The 19,908-nt window shown below is 41.4% G+C and overlaps 3 protein-coding genes across 5 annotated transcripts; 1 reads left to right on the top strand and 2 right to left on the bottom strand.

Moving 5' to 3' along the window:
- Positions 1–200: 200 nt before the first annotated feature.
- Positions 201–7,929, top strand: hdac1 (histone deacetylase 1). 2 transcript variants are annotated; one of them, XM_072447721.1, is made up of 12 exons: positions 201–361; positions 1,026–1,138; positions 1,247–1,364; positions 1,453–1,527; positions 5,259–5,397; positions 5,475–5,616; positions 5,701–5,793; positions 5,864–5,972; positions 6,050–6,430; positions 6,506–6,661; positions 6,736–6,781; positions 7,320–7,929. In XM_072447721.1, exons 1-12 carry the CDS (start codon positions 313–315, stop codon positions 7,345–7,347), a joined length of 1,449 nt encoding a protein of 482 aa, XP_072303822.1. In that variant the 5' UTR covers positions 201–312; the 3' UTR covers positions 7,348–7,929. The 2 variants fall into 2 exon arrangements, with proteins under 2 accessions (XP_072303822.1, XP_072303823.1); XM_072447722.1 differs by lacking the exon at positions 201–361 and adding an exon at positions 412–447.
- Positions 7,930–8,961: 1,032 nt separating this feature from the next.
- eif3i (eukaryotic translation initiation factor 3, subunit I) lies at positions 8,962–11,740 on the bottom strand. Its single transcript, XM_072447716.1, has 11 exons — positions 11,636–11,740; positions 11,279–11,371; positions 11,120–11,207; positions 10,976–11,041; positions 10,741–10,890; positions 10,478–10,605; positions 10,289–10,399; positions 10,119–10,208; positions 9,973–10,046; positions 9,807–9,899; positions 8,962–9,338 (listed from the first exon to the last, which is right to left on the bottom strand). Exons 1-11 carry the CDS (start codon positions 11,636–11,638, stop codon positions 9,257–9,259), a joined length of 978 nt encoding a protein of 325 aa, XP_072303817.1. The 5' UTR covers positions 11,639–11,740; the 3' UTR covers positions 8,962–9,256.
- A 145-nt stretch (positions 11,741–11,885) lies between these two features.
- On the bottom strand, positions 11,886–19,163 carry txlna (taxilin alpha). Of its 2 annotated transcripts, XM_072447720.1 has the most exons (11): positions 19,061–19,163; positions 17,523–17,703; positions 15,872–16,117; positions 15,706–15,797; positions 14,715–14,885; positions 13,873–14,067; positions 13,678–13,797; positions 13,533–13,607; positions 13,367–13,459; positions 13,198–13,293; positions 11,886–13,078 (listed from the first exon to the last, which is right to left on the bottom strand). In XM_072447720.1, exons 2-11 carry the CDS (start codon positions 17,701–17,703, stop codon positions 12,776–12,778), a joined length of 1,572 nt encoding a protein of 523 aa, XP_072303821.1. In that variant the 5' UTR covers positions 19,061–19,163; the 3' UTR covers positions 11,886–12,775. The 2 variants fall into 2 exon arrangements, with proteins under 2 accessions (XP_072303821.1, XP_072303820.1); XM_072447719.1 differs by having other exon boundaries at positions 13,678–14,067.
- Positions 19,164–19,908: the final 745 nt, after the last annotated feature.

A 19,908-nucleotide genomic window follows, 5' to 3' on the forward strand; every position in this document is an offset into this window, starting at 1 on the left:
CAGGCTAGACCAAACTTACTGAGGGTGCATCATACACAGATGATAATTTTCCATTAAATGTGTGTTATGTCCAGAAATGAGGGTGCAAACACTGGGGAGAACACCTTTGTGCTCAGTGCAGTCTAGACGCCGGAAGGTGCGCGTCTCGCTCGGTGGTCCCGTGGATCTGTCCTCGGTTTGCTCCTCCCCGCCGCTCTGTGATTGGCTGAGGCGGCACAGTGCGGCTCGGGCTCGGCAGCTGCAGGAGACAGAGAAACCGGCTGCGGCGGCGGTGGGCACGGAACAGAACACAACTGTGATAATTGGCGTAAAATGGCGCTGTCTCAAGGAACAAAGAAAAAAGTTTGCTATTATTATGACGGTAAGCACGGGTTCTCTGTATGTGCAGTTGAATTGTGTGTGGTTTCCAGGCCTGGTGAGGCGGGTCTCAAATGTGTGGCTTTTAAAGTGAGTTGAGGGACCAAGCTAACCGGTATAGCAGGCTAACCTTAGCTTGACAGGCGTATGTCGCGGCTAGCTGTTGTGTTAGCCTGGAAATGCGTGGAAGATTTTAAGACGTTCCTGCAAATGATCACGCATGCAGGGCCTATCCATGTTTGGTCTACAAATCGGCGATACACTGAGTTGAAATCCGGAGTTAATTCTGAACTTGCTGCGGACAACTTCCGAGGAAGTGAGACCGACACAGGGCGCACCAATCACAACTGTCCTGACAAATCAGAATCAGAAAAGGCTTATTGTTGTCATGGCCAATGAACAAAATTCACAAGCATAGGAACTTGCTTTTGTGATTCTGAACATACAACGATGAGCAAATAGGTTTACTATGTACACAACATTTACAGTTAAGGCTCCTGTCACGTGTCAAATATGCACCCTCCAATGTAAACAATATGGAGAACATCCAGCATGAGGTTATTGTGTGTTCAGTATTAACATTTGTCCTGGGCTGATCACCATGGTATTACAACATATGAGATTAAATATTGATTGTGTTTAATAATAAATGTATCTTCTTTATTTAGGGGATGTGGGGAACTATTATTACGGACAGGGCCATCCTATGAAGCCACACCGAATCCGCATGACGCACAACCTCCTCCTAAACTATGGGCTGTACAGGAAAATGGAGATCTATGTGAGTCATCATGGCCCAATATTGTTTTACTTCATTCTATAATTTAATTAAAAAAGTGTACACAGTTTTGGCTGTTGCTCATGAATTCACAAAGCTACCTGTTTGCAGAGACCACACAAAGCTAGTGGCGAGGAGATGACCAAATACCACAGTGATGACTACATCAAGTTCCTCAGGTCCATCCGACCAGACAACATGTCTGAATACAGCAAACAGATGCAGAGATGTGAGCATTTTCTGTTTAATGTGACCAATTGTTAACACAGTGAAGCAACTGAATACTATAGTCTGTTAATTTCTTCTTCTTTCTATAGTTAATGTTGGAGAGGATTGTCCTGTGTTTGATGGACTCTTTGAATTCTGCCAACTCTCAGCTGGTGGCTCTGTTGGTATGTTCTCATTTATGGCACAATTATTATTAGGCCCGAGCGCCACAAGCTGGCGAGAGGCCTATTAATCTCGTAAGGCCGTGCGAAGCACGGCTGCGAAAGTGCGCACGTAGTGCGCACGAAATCGAGCGCGAAGCGCTCGCCCACTTCCAAACACTCACTAACGCACTCCTTCACTCATGCACGCCCCGTGCATACTAATTAGTAGTAGGAAAATGGAACATTACCGTTGTAAATGGGCGAAGCCCGTGCAAAAGTGCGCACTAAACGAGCACTTTACATTGAGATGACGACCGCGAAGCGGTCGTCATCCCCATATAAAGCACTCATTTGCGCTAAGTAGCTCACGAATACGTTCCCCATCTCTTGCATGTTCCGTACATATAAGCATGTAATGCAAAAATTGAACATTATTACTGTATAGAGGGCCAAAAACACAAAGTGGGCGGAGCCCACTCAAAATTAACGAAAGTACCCGTCAGTGACCAGGGACCCACACCATGAGGTAGGAAAGCGCGAGCGCTTTCCGAAAATGTATAGTTTATGATATTTGAAAAATGGGAAACATTGTTTTCGCATCGGAATATTATTAGGCCCGAGCCCCAGCAGGGCGGAGGGCCTATTGCTGCCGAAGGCAGCGTTGCAACTGTCAGACCAAACATGCGGGCGCAGCCCGCATGTTTGGTACCCCGTCGCCCCTGGCAAGTACAGTGAACTAGCCCATGCCGAAGGCATGGATCATGCATACTTACTCCTGCTATGACAGAAATAGTCAACAATTTATGAATGGGCGTAGCCCATTCACAAATTGTTGACAACAGCAGCGCGAAGCGCTGCATTCCTCCAAAAACCCTCCTGGCATTGTCCTGTACGCGAGAATCCATGCCGCAGGCATGGGCCATGCTTGTATCTGCTCAAATCAATGGAAGTCTATGGGGAGTGGGCGGGGCATCCCGACGGAATGGGGAGTGACGAGCGCGTAAGCGCTCGTAATGATGATTCCACCCCATGGCGGCATGGGAAAGGCTTAGAGCTTTCAAACTATGTATAATTTGTTGTTATAGTGGAAACGGCTATATTGTTTTTGCTAAAAATATTATTATTATTATTTTTCTTGTTCTTCTTCAGCGCTTTGAACTCTAATTTGACCCCCTGAACATGCTCAAAAACTCACCAAACTTTACCCAAAATTCAAAATCGGCGAAAAATTTTGTTTTTTCTGGGCCATTTTTTTTTTCGTAAAAAAATGGCGCGACAGCGCCACCGACAAAAGTCAAAATACATTGCGCCTATGGGAGACGCCCCGAGGTCAACTTTGTCGTAGCGCTACGAAATTCGGAACACGCATTCCTCTCGTGAGGACAAAAAACAAATTGTGGCCACGCCCCCAGAATTACCCTATGCCCGCCATCTTCCTTTGAAAATGAAAACACGCTGTGTTAGCCATTTTGTTCACGTCAAACTTTGACGAACTCCTCCTAGGGCGTTTTGCCCACCGACTTCAAAATCGGCGGACGTCCTCTGGACAAGTGGGGCATCTAAAGTTATCCAATTTTTTGAGATACCTTTTACGGTCTGTGTGCGGCGCAGCCGCAAAGTTGGACAACTTATTTTGGGATATTGCAGATCTAAAAATTGTTCCCATTTGATCAAAACCAGTCCGATTAGGACCAAATTTGAATCAGTTGTTCAACCTTCTAGTTTGGACCAGTTTATGATGACAAAATTGAAATGGGCGCGATAGCGCCCCCTACAGAGTGACCTTTAAATTAACATTGAAGGTCAAAAATTAGTTTTACCAAAATTTTCTAAACTTTACCCAAAATTCTATTTTGGCGTCGCGATCAAAAAAGCCAATCAGACAAATGCCTTAATTTTTACGGCGTAGTCGTAGCGATGACATAAACCTCCCATGTTATCCCTATGGGAAAACCGCTAAATCTCTCGAATATCCACATTTTTATGTTTTACACTTTAACAAACTCCTCCTAGGGCGATTGTCCGATCAAACTCATATTTGGGGAAAATCATCTACACAAGCGGGGCATCAAAAGTTATCCATATTTTGATTCTAAGTGCTACGGTCTCTGTGTGGCGGACCCGCAAATATATGTCACAAATGGGAAAAACGCCAAATCCTTGAAATGTTCACATTTATGCTTCACACTTTAATGAACTCCTCTGTGGGCAATAGCTCGATCATGCTCATATTTGGGGAAAATAATCTACACAAGCGGAGCATCAAAAGTTATCCATATTTTTATTCCAAGTGTCACGGTCTCTGTGCGCTGGAGCTGCACATTTGACCGACATTTGTGTTCATTTGCACTGGTTAAGCACAGCATTGTACATGTCCAATGTGTCGCTGTCTTAGTTCTTAGACAATTGCGTTAGCGCCAACTCTGTAAAATGCAGAGAGCAGAGTCGGAAGGCCGGCGGCCCGCGAGGGCCGTTGGATGCCGCTTGCGGCTTTAATTCTTTCTTTCTTCTTCTTCTTCTCGGGACCAACCCCCCTATTTTTCACCCAGTGAACATTGACGAAAAGTCACAAAAATGTTCACACCTCTAAAAATCGTGCCTCTCTACATTCTGGCTATTTCCCTTTTCTAAAATAAAAAAAATTGGCGCGTCAGCGCCCCCAAATGTACCAAAAATGCATTGAGAGATGGGAAATGACCCAAAAAAAATCTGATCGTAGAATCATGAAATTTGGCGCCGAGGTAGATGGTGACAAGAGAAGTAAAAAATATTATTACGGCAACGCCGTCCGCCCAACCAAATGTCGGCCATATTGCTTCAAAAATGGCTAAACATGACTTCGGAGTTTTTCCAAACGTCGTACTTTTACGAACTCCTCCCAGGGCGTTGGCCCTAAAAAGCTGAAATTTGGTGAAAATGCTACTGAGGAGTGGGACATCAAAATTTATCCAAATTACATTGATACCTCTCATGGTCTCTGTGCGGCGAAGCCGCAAACTGTAGCTAGAATTTCAGAAATCTCCCATATTTAAAATTTCTGCCGTTTGCGCAGATAAAGTCCGAATTGCGTCAAATTAGAATCAGTTGTTAAACTCTTTGCCCTAAACCTACTTGAAGTGAAATAAATTCATTTGGCGCCACAGCGCCCCCTACAGATTTTATATGGAGGTTAAATGTTTAGTTTTGCGAAATTATATGAAATTTTACACACAACTCAATTTTAGCATCCCCATCAAAAAAGTCAATGAGACCCATGTCATAATTGTTATGGCGTTGCCGTAACGATGACCGAAACCTTTCATGTTATTCCAATGGGGAAATCGCCAGAACATGTTTACACTTTAGACTTTCACAAACTCCTCCCAGGGCGTTAGACATATTAACCTGAAATTTGGTGAGACTCATCTTCAGGGGTGGACCATCAAAAGTTATCCACATTTTCATTCAAAGAGTCACGGTGTCTGTGCGGCAAAGCCGCACATTTCGCCAAGAATTCAAAATAAAATAGCTTTTTGATGGTAAAACAAAGGGGAGAAGATGTGACAGCGTCACAGATTCAGCAGTAGGCGTAATAAAAGGACAATTGGGGCGCGTTAGCGCCCCCTCCTCTTGCGGCGTGGCGGCGGTGTGGCGGCGGCGTGGCGAGGGCCGATCATTGCCGCTTGCGGCTATATTTATTATTATTATCATTGTTATTATTGGTCTTTTAGTTACATCTGTAGTGTAATTATTGTGATTATTCTAATTAACAGCCGGAGCGGTGAAGCTGAACAAACAACAAACTGATATTGCCATTAACTGGGCTGGTGGACTTCATCACGCAAAGAAATCTGAAGCCTCTGGCTTCTGCTACGTCAATGATATTGTCCTGGCCATTCTGGAGTTACTAAAGTAACACTTTGAATCTAAGCATTTTTCATATGAAACAAACAGGCCCTGATCATAACTTGTGTGTTTGTTTTGTGTAGGTATCATCAGAGAGTGTTGTATATAGACATTGACATTCATCACGGTGATGGAGTGGAAGAGGCCTTCTACACCACAGACCGGGTCATGACTGTGTCTTTCCACAAATACGGAGAGTACTTCCCTGGTACTGGAGACTTGAGGGTTAGTTGCTTTTTTTATCATCTATTTTTGTTTTAATTCTAAAAACTATAATGATTCAAAATATCCCTTTTAAAAATTCTCAAGGATATTGGAGCAGGAAAAGGGAAGTATTATGCAGTAAATTATCCTCTTAGAGATGGCATTGATGATGAGTCCTATGAAGCCATCTTTAAACCAGTAAGTACATATTTACAGACCTCTATTGTAGCACCTGAGTCTTACTGCAGTAACCATATTGTGTCACCAGATCATGGCCAAAGTGATGGAGATGTACCAGCCAAGTGCTGTAGTTCTTCAGTGTGGAGCTGATTCACTCTCTGGAGACAGACTGGGTTGTTTTAATTTGACTATCAAAGGTAGTATTATTTTTATATTTGGTTATCCTAAATACTATACTTTTTATAACGATAACTGTGTCCTGATCTGTTTCTAGGCCATGCCAAATGTGTGGAGTACATCAAAAGTTTCAACCTTCCTCTGCTGATGCTGGGTGGAGGTGGCTATACCATTCGTAACGTGGCTCGCTGCTGGACTTTTGAAACTGCAGTGGCCCTGGACTCCTCCATCCCTAACGAGCTGCCCTACAACGACTACTTTGAATACTTTGGGCCTGACTTCAAACTGCACATCAGCCCATCCAACATGACAAATCAAAACACCAACGAATACCTGGAGAAGATCAAGCAGCGTCTCTTTGAAAACCTGCGCATGCTCCCTCATGCCCCCGGGGTCCAGATGCAAGCCATCCCAGAGGACGCCCCCCATCCAGACAGCGGGGACGAGGAGGACGAGGACCCTGACAAACGGGTTTCCAGTGAGTTATACTTATTGTACTTTATTACATCTACACTTTTCTCTTTGAAGTTATAAACTCGTGTTTGTGTTTCAGTCCGTTTCCATGACAAGAGGATAGCATGTGAAGAAGAGTTCTCTGACTCTGAAGATGAAGCAGAGGGGCAGGGAGGTGGTCGTAGGAACGCAGCCAATCACAAGAAGGCCAAACGAGTAAAGAAGGAAGAAGAGAAGGAGGGAGAGGAAAAGAAAGGTCAGGCCTCTTCTGAAAGTTTCTTTTGTATCCTGTGAAGTATTGTGTTCATATTTCTTATCTCTGTCTCATAGAAGTAAAAGAGGAGGAGAAGGAAGAGGAAAAGATGGACACATCTGGGTAAGATGAAGATGGTGCTTAAAACTATGTCAACACGTGTTCACACACTGGCCCCATTCCAGTTTAATAGTTGACTCTGTTTCTCTCTTAGATGGGGCCCACTCAGTTTCTTGTTTTCAAAACAAGTGATGCAAAAGTTAAAGTTATATTTCAATACTTAAACATTATGACGTACATTTTATGTCATACTTGAAATTAGAAGTGTATAAAATACAGTGAAACCATAAATCGTGGTGTGCAAAATAATTTGAAATAGTTTGAGAATATTATTTTATTTTTTAACATAAAAAGCTGTTTTTAACTTAACATACAAAATGAGTATTCTACAAATGTCAGTGCCATCCAATAGCTGTGGTTAACTTCCTCTGTGAAACATCTTGAGCTCTTTTAAGGGATGAATACATTTGGACTAAAACTGCTTCATAAAATGGGACTTTCTATTCAATGTTATACTGTTATCAGATTTATATTTTATTTTGCTTTTATTACATTGCATGTTACTTTACCTCATTGAAGCTTTATGAATGTTGTGTTTCAGACCAAAAGAGGAGTCCAAGACTACTTGAAGCCGACCACATAGTTGTTCTGTCCCATTCATCCTCCTGCTTTTGTTCTCTTGTTACATCATGTGTTCTTAATGGCAAACAGTCACTCGGTTTTAGTATTAATTTTATATGGACGTTTGGATTTTTACGTAAAAACAATAAACCCTAAATGTTTCAAGATAAACCCAGAATGCTCTTAAGACAGTATTGCCCGAACCGATACTGTTCCTGTCATCAGTACAGTCATTTTTGGAAGCGTCTAAACCAGCTCGACAGTTTTCATCAGTGAACGCATGTTGAAAATAATGTTGCCCCCAGCATGTACATATTCTTCACTTCAGAAGCAGAACAGAGCTCTCCTCTCTTAACTTATTTTAAAATTGAAGTGTGAACATTCAGCCCGTCTTCCTGTTTGTGGTCAGTGTTCCGTCTGTTTACTCCTGGTGTATGTATGAGTGAGTGAAAGCCTTCTGTTCGGTAAGTGACTTATTTTAGAGATTTTGTACCATTGCACATGAGTGGAGATGCCAAGTAAGCCTCCATGTGTTGTTCAAGGTTGTCTTTGTGAACTGTGGATTATACATTTGTAATAAACTAAGAAAACCATTCTTTTTATCTGATATTTTCAGCATTTATACATCAGATTACCGGTACTAGAATTAAATGTCAGTCCCATCTTGCAATAGGGTTGGTGGGATCATTTAAATGTGGGTTTATACAAGCATCGAACATCAACCCTAAACATTCCAATCTTCCAATGTCTTAACAGGGCCAGGTATAGAAATCACTGCATACATTATCAGGTTAACACACTAAGCAAGAAATTATTTTCCAACAGATTTTAGTTAAGTAATTGTTTTCTTTGTAAAAAAAAATACTCAATTCCATAGAAAGCAAATACCCAAGGCAAACAAACTTAAAACTATTACCATCCATAGTATATTCCCTATGCCTTTGGTATGATTGTATTGTTAAAACAGTATTTAGAAATGTAGATCTAAATAAGTTAGATGGAGAACCCACATGAACATACACTAAAGTCCAGTGAAGTAACACTGGAATATATGAGCATAATTATTTGACCAAAGGTAAGAATAGTCTCATACATTTTGCTTTTAAAATAACTGAGGTCAAGGGTGTGTCTAACAGATAAGGTGAAAGAGTGTTTGGGTAATTCGAACTAAACTGGTGAGATTTACTGCGTTTTGGTGGACTTTAGCAGAACCCAAACTGCTTTTTACTTGGATAACAGTTAGTCTATTCATTCCATTTTCAATAATCCAGATACATTTTCAAGGATACAATTATTTATTTATGGCCTTCAATCTAATTTTCCATGAGTTTTCACCTGTCTGGAAAACAGGTAAATTATTTGAGGAACCCTGATTCTGTAACTTTTCAGATGGAGGGTCTTTTAAGCAGGCTTTCCTCCCCATAGACACATGTGACCTGGTAGATTGTTTCCGTGGACTCTAAGTTTAATACCATACAGTTACAGGCAAAGTAATGTCTTCATAGAATCAAAAAGGTGGCAGACATCCACTCTAAAGGTTACATAGTGCACCTTTAACAGCCCTGCACAATCAGTAGCTTGTATTAATATCAAAATTAAAGAAAGAAAAAGTTGACGAGCAATTAATTGTATAAGCAACTTTATGGTGAGTAAAGATGGCATGACATCAGAAAATAGCAAATTTATCATGTTTTAGTATTAAATAATATGAAATTGGGAGTTTAAAATCCAGTCAAACCAAAGGACAATCCTGGTGGACAGAAGTCCTTGCTCTTTTTCTGAAGATTTCAACTTGATAGTGAATAAAACCGGTGTCCAGAAATTGACTGTAGACGCACTCTCGTCTGCGGATGCCTCTTGCTAGAGTTCAGTTCGGTGTCGGTTGAAGATGTGAGGTCGTGTGAGGCTGGCCTGGTTTTATGCCTCCAGCTCAAAGTCAAAGTACTGTGCGTCGAAGTAATGAATTCTGCCGTAACCATCCTCTCCACCACTGCTGTAACTGTAGACAAAAGACAAACTTATTAATTCCACAATAATACAATTGTTTAATTCTCTCCTTATCCATTGTATTAATTTTTGTCAATATGAAATTATAGGGGTTTAACTAATGATAATTTTAATAGTTGTAGCCATTGTATTTTTGATTAGTTGATTAATGATTTTTTAAAACAATAAGGGGTATATTCCAGGTAGATAATATTTACAAATTAAGTATATTATTACTGAAAATCTGAAATAACGTATTATTTTTTAGTAATTTTAATTTAATAATGTCACTCATTATCAAGCCCTTTTCGTACATGTTTTAGTCAAGATAATTATAATAATCCAAACCGACTAAAATGTTTACTTAATAGTCGACTAGACACAATTAGATGATTCATCATTTCAGCACTAGTTAATTATAGAAGTCAGTACAATAATAGATTAAATGAACATTGCGATCTTAATGGTTTAATTACTGTACCTCTTTCCATCAGGATGAAATGCCACGCAGTTAATGGGCCCAAAATGACCCTTCACTCTGCCAAACTCCTCTTCGTAGGCCGCGTGGAAAAACCTAGAGTGGAAAATACTTTTAGTAGACACTTCACTTTGACAACAATGGATACAAACTCTTAATGTGCTCCTACCTGGCCTCAAACTTTCCAATCCTGGTGGAGGTCGTTGTGACGTCCATAGCTTCTTGACCACCGCCCATCACCACCTGAACAAAAGAGAGAAGACATAAATAAATCCATGGAAAGCCTTCTAAACACAAAGATCGGGGCAGCCTTACATGATCCATGTTGGGAGAAATTGCAGCAGAGTTGACAGGTCTCTCGGTCTTGAAGGTCTTTATGTGATCCAGTGTTGCGGCGTCAAACAGCTGAAATCAAGTTTTTTTATTCTGTGTCAATATTTCATCTTGTATATACTTCCTACAAACAGCACATGGATGCAACTCACCTTAGCGGAGCAGTCTTTAGAAGCGCTGATGATCATCGTGAGATCGACAGAGGACTGCAGGTCGTTGATTTGTCTGCTGTGCTCCTTAGCTTTCTTTATGATCTCCCCAGACTGTTCACAAACATATCATTTTTTCAAAAATACATACAAATCTACACTTTGTTTGTATCTTTGAGTCTCAGGTCTTACTTTTGCACTGTACTGGTTGATCTCTCCGTTTTCATGTCCTGCAATTACAAACTCTCCCAGAGGGCCCCATGCTGCGCTGGTGATTTTCGTTTCATTGCAGGGGAGGCTCAGGTATGGCTGGTTGTCCTCTAAACAGAGCAAGTTGGAGAATAATGTTAAAATGGTAGTGTGTCCGAATATGAAGCAAACAAAATCTCTAAGAAAAAATAAAATAATACTAATGAATCAATCTAAATACAAAGGCATTTATAACAAATATGTACCAATTTGCTGGGGATCCCTCAGGTCGAAGAAGTTGAGGAAGCACTGGTAACCCATCTGCTTGTCTGTTGAAAACATGATGATGTTTCCACTGAAGTCAAAGCCACACGTCCTGACAGCAGAGTTGGTGTTGAGCAGAGCCAATTGTTTACCTGAAAACACAGGTGGACCCTGGTGAATTTAGAAGAATTGTCCATTTAACTAGATAAAAAGCGATTAAACCCAGAATAAACCGACCAGTTTGGCAGTCCCACAGCCTGCAGCTGTTGTCTGCGGATCCTGTCAACACATTTTTAGTGTCCCCTTAGAAAATACCAAGTTAAGGAATATTTACAAGACACAAGGACAGTCAACAAATGCAAGTTCAGTGTAAAAGGATACAGTCACAATCCACACACCACACAGCTCCTGTGTGTCCATTGTATGTCCCGAGCCGCTCACCGTTGACTGAGTACCAAACATTGGCCACCTACAAATACACACAATGTTACAGGTGACGTTTACTGCAGTACTGCATTAGGGGACATGGGTGACACTTACTGTATCTTTGGCCACAGAGAAGAGCAGGTCTCCTTCTCGGTTGTACTTGATCTGAGTGACGGACCTTTCATGGCCCTGGAGCAGGATGGGTTTCTGTGGACAATAGAAGTTAGCTTGTAGTCTATATCTGTCGTATAAACCATTAAGTGTTGGGTGACCAGGCTACACATGTGACCACAAAGCTTAGTTAGTGACGACGATGAAGCGGTCGCCTCACGCCTTTCTACAGTTCACTCTTATCTGCGGCTACATTAGCATACGGACTTAGCCATATCCGTGTTTGGCTCTTTTGTGTAAGAGCCACATCAAGTTTGGTCAAACATACGAACGGGGTTTCTTCGCTTAGATGATACTAACCATTCTGATAAGTTCTGCCAATCGGCCCAGTAAGTTGTACAAATCCCCGTAAAACGTGAAAAGATGCACACTCGTGTTTCAAGCGCCGGGTCAGAACGGAAAAGGAAAGCGTGCACTTCCGGGAGGCATAACAAGCAAGTGCGCCACATACCGGCCAAGGCTAGTTATGTTAATACTTTATTCTTAAGACTATTCGTTAGACTTTATCATTGTGTTATATGTAATAATATGCGTTTTCACCAAACACCCACACAGTTGACTTGTTTATTTATCAACAAAATATACAGATAGTAATAAGTAAAACAAATATCAAAAAGAAACATCTTTGGTTCCTTATCACGTCCAGCAGGCCTCCACAATCCTACTGAGCATGGAGGCAAGATAGTTGTGTTTTTCTGTTGATGATCATGTCCTTGGATGTTAGATGGACATGGTATATTCGTATGAAACAAAAAAATGAATTGAAAGGTTTTCTAGTATACCATGTATGGAAATAAACCTACATTTACTCTTAATCACACATTCAAAATCCCTATATATTCAAAGAGGAGCTCAATTATTGCGATATGTGTGACATGATGATACAGAACATCCATGCAAGATATGACTATACATTCACAGGTTAAGTGCTCGTTTGTTTAGAGTACTGCAAATTAGAGCCAAAAGGCAAGTTTTGGATAGAGATCTGTTAACATTCTTATGCAGTGAAATAAAACTTAGTGACTCTTATCATAAGTGGGAGACAATCTTAAATGGGTGGGATACAGGCAGCACTGTGTAAAATAGCAGGAATGTTGGGAACAATATCTGATCATTTGAACTGATTAACCCAGATAACAAGTGTGCAAATTAAACAATGCACAATAAGCCATACAGTATTTAAAATGACACAACATCTATATCAAATAATGAAAACAAAATAGTGCTGGAGAAATTCTGACAATCAACAGCATTGTTCAAGTTGCCTACATCAGTATCACATGGAGGTATTTCTTTATCGTACTGGAGAAAACAAAACAAAAATTAACTGCCAAGAGTGAAAACAGCATGTATTTAGGCGCAACTATCACTAGGCAACATTTAGCGGTGGACATTGCAGGCTGGTGGGCTTGTTAAACTATGTGAAAGAGCGAACGCGTGTTATTCATGTGTGGCGAGCGGCTCAGTGCTCGTGTCAGGCAGCGGGGCGTCTGTGCTGGGGGCGTCTGTGCTGGGGGCGTGTTCACAGTGGCAGGAGTGGGAGCAGGAGCTGGTCTCCTCCAGCAGAGAGTCTGTGGGTGGGGGGGACGGGGAGTCGGGCTCGGGGTCACCGCACGGCTCTCCACTCAGAGTCTGGACCTTCTTGTTCAGCTCGTTGCGTTCGACTTTTAGGGCCTTTCTCAGCTTCTCCAGTCTCTGCACTTTGCCCTGCAGCGCTTCGAAGTCTCGATCCCGGACCGATTTCTGTGGGGGGGAAAAAAAAAGTACATTAATTTGTTGAACTATATTGACAATTTCATCAATACAACATACATTTTCTTTCTGGGACGTAAGGCTGTAATGAAGTATAAAGATTGACTCACCTCTTCAGCCATTTCTAGCAGTGCTTTATTGCTGCTCTCCCATCTGGACCTGTACATGGCCGTCTCCTTCTCCAGCTTCTTGATCTTTTTAGTCATCTATACCAAACAAAAAAGTCATACATTTAGAACAGATCTTCCTCCATATGATGTGTGCAAATGATCAAGTCACCTTCTCCATCTCCTGTTTAAAAGTAGTAAAAACTTCATTGCTTTTGGACAACGTTGTTTGAAACTCCTCAAACTTCTCTGTGTACAGCGAAAGCTACAGAAGGGACAAAATATAGATTAATATCACATTATTCGTGAAATAATTCCTCTGGAGATATACTACAAACCTGTTGTTTGAGATGCACTTCCTGCTGCTTCATCAGTTCACACATTCTTTGAGACTCCATTGCGTCTTTCAGCAGCTAAGGATAAAGTACAAAAATGTTAAAATACACTCTGGCAAAAATATCATTCTCGTTTGAATGAACGTACAAAGTCTTTCTCTCTATCGTGCCGTTCCTCAGATTCTGTGAGGAGCTGCTGAGCCTGGTGGAGCTTGGCGTCGACCAGCTGCTGTTGAAGGTCCTTGTGCTTCACCACCTTGTCTATATGCTGGGAAAAGACACATTTGATTACATGTCTTTTCCATTCAAACGGGTCTTTTTGTTCGTCCATAGTGAAGCACACCTCCTCTCTGAGTTTGTACTGCTCGTAGAGTTTCTTGAGCTTCTCTGCCAGCTCGCCGTTCTCCTGTCGAAGGCTGGCGTTGCGTTCGTCGTGCTGCTCCATCTGGGCCTGGATATCGTAAAGAGTCACCTGGAAGTGCGACGTCACCTCCTTCCGTTTCTCCTCTTCCAGACGCGTTCTCTTTATACCCTCCTCCTGCGGAAACGACAGAACAGGGCATTTAACAAACTGACCGAGTCTAGAACTGTATCCAAGAAAATCTGAAATTTGCAACAGTTTGGGTTCATGTGATTCTAGAACATTCTAATTCAAGTAACTCTAAGGTAAAAATGTGCCTTTAAACTGCCCTAAAATTGAGTATTTTGTCTTTATAGCCGACAAGTAAATATTTCTGTAATCAAGCTGTAATTTGTTTGAAATTGCACAAGTTCTATACCTTCTCAGTCTGCAAAAATGTATTAAGGTGAAATAATATACACTAATACTGTAGAATTAAAATTACGTGGCATAATTAAATATAAAGAGCTGTTGTTGAAAAAATTGTGCATATTAAGTATCTCAGTGTAATGTATGTGACCCAAACTGCACTCAAGACACTATTTACACCAAAAAGTGAATGGAAACATTTGTATTAAATAAAAACAGCTGAATCTACACATTCTCATTCCTTGCTTTTGACCCATATAAATCCTTAGAATCTAAATACAAATTATTACATTTAAAGACGCGAGACGAATAACACCATCTTAAACAGAATATATGAGATTCAACATTTGCGTGTTTGTTATTAGGATAAAATTACAATGTATGATGACGAGGTTCTTTTAAAGTGCGAGTTGTACCTTGAGAGTTCGGTTGTGCCTCTGCAGCTCACGGCACAGACTCTCCAGTTTGCTGCGGGCCAGGATGGCTTTGCTGTGCTCGTTCCTCAGGTTGTCCTTGTCCTGCACGAGCTGCGTCTGCTTCTTCTGCAGCGCTTTCATCTGCTTCCCTGCGTTCCGGTGCTCTTCCAGCTGCGCACACAGTTACAGCTTTGCATTACGTCTGAATACTGTTATCGAAAAAAACTTTAGAAATCGATTTGCTGGAAATTCAATGCATGAATTGCTTCTATCAAAATGCAGGATTCGTAGGATTTGTGTTGAATATTTCATAAACGTGACTCATCAGAGTCCCTGGATGTGACGTAAACATGTTCGAATCAAATATGGATTTTACAGAGTGCAATACTGACCTAATCATGTGCAATTCTGTCATATTCATACGCGATTCTGTCATATTCATGTGCAATACTCATATTCATGTGCAATACCCTGACATCATGTCAATCATATTGGTGCAATAGTCTCCGTCCATATAACTGCTGTAAACAAGAGGGTTACTTTTGCTACTATTATTTTTATTTTACTCCTTATTAAGAATATAAGGAGGTTTTGTCTATAAGAGTTATGTTTTTAAGAGTGTTTCTATTAGGAGTGTTTTTTCTTAAAGTTTTCTATAAGTTATTTTACTTCTGTGCCTACTTGCGTTGCAACATCGAAATCTCCCCATTGTGTGGATATTAAATTATCTTATCTCAATAACGATACAAATACTACATAATGTGTGATTCTCGATGATTCTCTTATCAGAAAGCAGAATGACTACATCCTCACTTTGAGATCCGCTCTTTTTAAAACGGCCTTTCCAGAACTTTATCCTATGCTTACTATTTTTGTGTCTGTCTCTCACATGTAAAGCCTCTTTGGGTATCTTGAAAAGCGCTGTATAAGTGTTTTGTATTCTTATTATTTGTATGGTTCTCATAAACGATAATAAAAAGTTATAACTTACTAGTTCAGCATACTTCTTACAGAGTCCTCCCAGTTTCTCCTCTGGTGTGCTCAGCGTGTTCAGGGTCTGCATCAGAAGAGTGATTTCTTTGCCTTGAAAGATTAAAACAAAAAACGTGTTGAGGTGCCAAAGAGACCAAAGTGCCAAAGTGGGAGCAGCGTCTTACCCAGGCCCTTGATTTTCTTCTTGTCCTGGGACTTCTTCTGCTCTTTGGCCCCCTCCCTGCTGACTTTACCGCCCACTTGCTTGTCCTCGTCCTTGTTCAGCCCGTTGAACTCCGGGCTGTGCGACTGTCCGTTGGCCACTGCGCTGTCGTCTGATGCGCTCTCTCTGCAGTAAGTGCTGAGGATGTCCTCCAGCTGCCGACTGAGCTCCTCTGCCATGTCGCACTGGGACCGAGCTGCATCTGCGACTACGTTCACAAGCACAAGTTAAATGCAGACCAAGCGCTGATCGACCATTTTTATACAACACTGACAAACAGTACAAAATGTTAATCATCGTCGTTTTGCACCCAGTTTTGGGCTTATTTTGCTAATTTCATTTGTCACGATATATTTTTCTTTGGTATTATTAAATTGTGACTGTACTATTCACTGTGATCGATTAAGCCAGAGCTCCTCAAACTTGTTCTGGCACACTCCCCCTGGGAAATAAAAAAAAGTATCTACACCCGCCCAGTCTCTGGGACAGCCCATAATTGACACTTCCCTGATGTAAATACAGCACTTCAAGGAGAAAATGCACTCACAATACTTCTCTTCACTGTGGATCACTTTTACCAGTGAGGGTCCACAAGCATCACACACAGACAGCTTTCTGCGCGGATCTGACTCGTACCGTTGCGTTTATGTTTCATTGTCTTCTAAGCCCACGGGATCAAAGCGGAAAGGAATTGAATGCACACGCGTTCTTTTCGCATATGCTTCATATTGTCACATGAGCAGTCAGTAGCAGAGCAAGTTCAAAAGTTAGATTCTAAAAGGGAAGAGAGACCAGTGCAAAGGGAACCAGAACAGAACCACGTGCAGCAGGACAGTGGAGGGACAGAGGAAAGACAGAGGAGGGACAAAGGAGGGAGAGAGGAAAGACAGAGCAGGGACAGAGGAGAGACAGACCAGGGACAGAGGAGAGACAGACCAGGGACAGAGGAGAGACAGACCAGGGACAGAGGAGAGACAGACCAGAGACAGACCAGGGACAGAGCAGGGACAGAAAATATTGTGCATAGAGAAGCCAAAGCCTTGACTCGTTCTAAACCCGGGGCAGACGTGTGTGAGGGGCACAGAGGCAGGCTGACCCACTACTTTGTTACTCTCTCATATTTAGAGATTAACCCTGTGTTGGCACTGGGCATTTTTCTGCTGTTCAAAACACGTCCGTGCACATTTCTCTAAATATTTCGCACACCCTTGGCACAGCTCTGGATTAACCCAATCACTATTGGACAAATGAGCAATCTAACAGTAATTTCCAGTTTTTCTAGACACTCAAAATCCCTTTACAATTGTCCTATATTTTTATGTATGATTCGTTCTCTCCATAATCTGTGATGCAAGCTTCTTCTGTAGCCACAGCTGCCCTGGGATGGATTGATGGAAGAGAGACTGACAATCTGTGCCAACTGCCCCTTGAACCACCAATAGTCACTCACACAAAACTGAATAAAAAATAACTACTAAGAAATGCTCTATTGAAAAAGTTGACTATTTGCTTTGAGGTTAAACTGCTCTTCCGTAATATTCTTCCTGACACAACTTAAATCATAAACTCGTGGGCCAATGGGGCAGAGGTTATGATTGATTTTCCACCGTTACCTTCTGCAGGAGCATTCTCGGCCTGTGGGGGGGTGTCCGTCTGCGGGGTTTGTATTTCAGATTCTTTGGGGCTGGTACTGTCCACACCGTCTTTTGCAGGCGTCTCACTCTCTGCTGCTGAAACCGGACACTCCTCGCTCCCCTGTGCAGCAACCTCCTCCTCTGCGTCCTGCTTCTTCATCTTTAAAGAAGAATCAAAACAATAGAAAATGAGTTAACTGCCTTTCCCTGTTCATCTTACAAGTCATTTTTAAGATATTTCAAGTTTCAAGAGGTCAGCCATTAAAACATTAAAAATGTGTGTATAGTCAAAAACAAAGTATTAACAAAGTCTGAGACTCTGGCCTTATTTTCAGTCCATTTTATCAAGTTTCAAATGCAGGGGTTGTATACCAAAATACTAATCGACGCTGGAATATGTATTGAAATTAAATTCTTATTTAAACTAGTATTGATACTGTAAACAATTGGGCCTCCTTTTGAATAGTTTTAGAAATATCAGACAAGGCCACAAGGTTATATTAAAGAAAGTATTATGTTGTTTTGAAACAACTTTCTACTGTTGAATCTTGGGAGAGAAAGCTAAAATTCTTCAGTGAAATTTGCTGTTTAAATATCAGATTGTAGATTTGTTGGTTTATGGTTCATACCGCAGTAATTACTGGGCCTTTTCACATGAAACAAAAACTGTTCAACACCTTTTCTGTCGGCATAAATAAACTAAAGTGGAATCTTTTTTTCACAACAGCCTCAGAAAGGGGTGCAATTATTAAATTTCAACCGCATGGAGGACTTTAACCATTAGACTAATAAAATAAACCTGCCTGTAGAGCCAGTTCTTAACAAATAATGATAAGCAGTAAATCTCAGAGTTACACAGGCCCTTGACCACCATCTGAAATTATGACATCAAATTCAACTCTATTCATTGGTAAAATCAAACTCTGATTTCAGATTGCTGATAAATTTGCCCTGTTGCCATAGCGACTAACACTTTAAAAGAAAAAATATGACATATTTTGAATAGGAAAAAGTCGTCAATATGCCCATGGATAGATGTGATGGGGCAGAATGCAATCTTAATGCAGAAATAAATATGCACTGGTTTAACATTAGAAAATTATATGATGTACAGTTCACGTGTTGTTGGTCAATCTAACATCGCGATGTCTGTAGGTAAATACTTTTAAATAAGATTAAGAAAACGCAAATAAGTGTTGCTAGTCCTGTTTCCTTTGAAAGTTTAAGAAAGACACACAAAATACTGGACTTGAAACGTTTATCCGTCAACTGTCACTAACTTAACATTAACATTATCAGATTAAAAACACACACAATCAAAGCAAATCGTTTAAAAAAAGCGTGAATTGTATCTCAAAATCCTCATCTTAGCAACAGAGGCTAACGTAAGCGAGTCCAGTTTGAGCGACACTAGCCACAATCCGTGTCATTTCTATTGGTTCTGTCATGCTCGTTAAAACCGCAAATACATATGATCAAAGATATAAATATACCCGAGATGAAAATAAAGTCTTTACCGTTGAAATAAATAGAAACACAGCTCAGTGCGTGAATAGCAGCTTTGCGACAGCGTGAGAAAAACACTTCCGGAAATAACTTGAGTTCTTTTTCGCTCCTGCAGAAGCGCGCCTCTGAGGACCGTCGCCCCCTGCTGGACATTTAGCGACACACCTACATTTCTGCTGCACAAAACGTAAACTTAGATGATTATGCTAATTTATTAGGCCCGAGCGCCACAAGCTGGCGAGAGGCCTATTAATCTCGTAAGGCCGTGCGAAGCACGGCTGCGAAAGTGCGCACGTAGTGCGCACGAAATCGAGCGCAAAGCGCTCCCCCACTTCCAAACACTCACTAACGCACTCCTTCACTCATGCACGCCCCGTGCATACTAATTAGTTGTAGGAAAATGGAACATTACCGTTGTAAACGGGCGAAGCCCGTGCAAAAGTGCGCACTAAACGAGCATTTTACATTGACGAAGCGGTCGTCATCCCCATATAAAGCACTCATTTGCGCTAAGTACCTCACGAATACGTTCCCCATCTCTTGCATGGTCCGTGCATATAAGCATGTAATGCAAAATTGAACATTATTACTGTATAGAGGGCCAAAAACACAAAATTCACTCAAAACCCACTCAAAATTAACGAAAGTACCCGTCAGTGACCAGGGACCCACACCATGCGGTAGGAAAGCGCGAGCGCTTTCCGAAAATGTATAGTTTATGATATTTGAAAAATGGGAAACATTGTTTTCGCATCGGACAACAGCAGCGCGAAGCGCTGCATTCCTCCAAACACCCTCCTGGCATCGTCCCGTACGCGAGAATCCATGCCGCAGGCATGGGCCATGCTTGTATCTGCTC

This window comes from Eucyclogobius newberryi, unplaced genomic scaffold (assembly GCF_026437365.1).
Source record: "Eucyclogobius newberryi isolate DKJ021-1_F unplaced genomic scaffold, fEucNew1.0.hap1 SCAF_16, whole genome shotgun sequence".
Classification (NCBI taxonomy): domain Eukaryota; kingdom Metazoa; phylum Chordata; class Actinopteri; order Gobiiformes; family Gobiidae; genus Eucyclogobius; species Eucyclogobius newberryi.

Coding starts and splice junctions, on each gene's coding strand:
- txlna (XM_072447719.1), bottom strand. CDS start 17,703: ATGAAGAAGCAGGACGCAGAGGAGGAGGTTGCTGCACAGGGGAGCGAG. Junction 15,798..15,871: donor GAAGAAAATCAAGGGCCTGG/GTAAGACGCTGC, acceptor TAATCTTTCAAG/GCAAAGAAATCACTCTTCTG. Junction 13,608..13,677: donor ACGATAGAGAGAAAGACTTT/GTACGTTCATTC, acceptor CTTTATCCTTAG/CTGCTGAAAGACGCAATGGA.
- hdac1 (XM_072447721.1), top strand. CDS start 313: ATGGCGCTGTCTCAAGGAACAAAGAAAAAAGTTTGCTATTATTATGAC. Junction 1,365..1,452: donor CAGCAAACAGATGCAGAGAT/GTGAGCATTTTC, acceptor TTCTTTCTATAG/TTAATGTTGGAGAGGATTGT. Junction 5,794..5,863: donor ATGAAGCCATCTTTAAACCA/GTAAGTACATAT, acceptor TTGTGTCACCAG/ATCATGGCCAAAGTGATGGA.
- eif3i (XM_072447716.1), bottom strand. Junction 10,891..10,975: donor GCTGTGGGACTGCCAAACTG/GTCGGTTTATTC, acceptor CTGTGTTTTCAG/GTAAACAATTGGCTCTGCTC. Junction 9,900..9,972: donor ATTGGAAAGTTTGAGGCCAG/GTAGGAGCACAT, acceptor TTTCCACTCTAG/GTTTTTCCACGCGGCCTACG.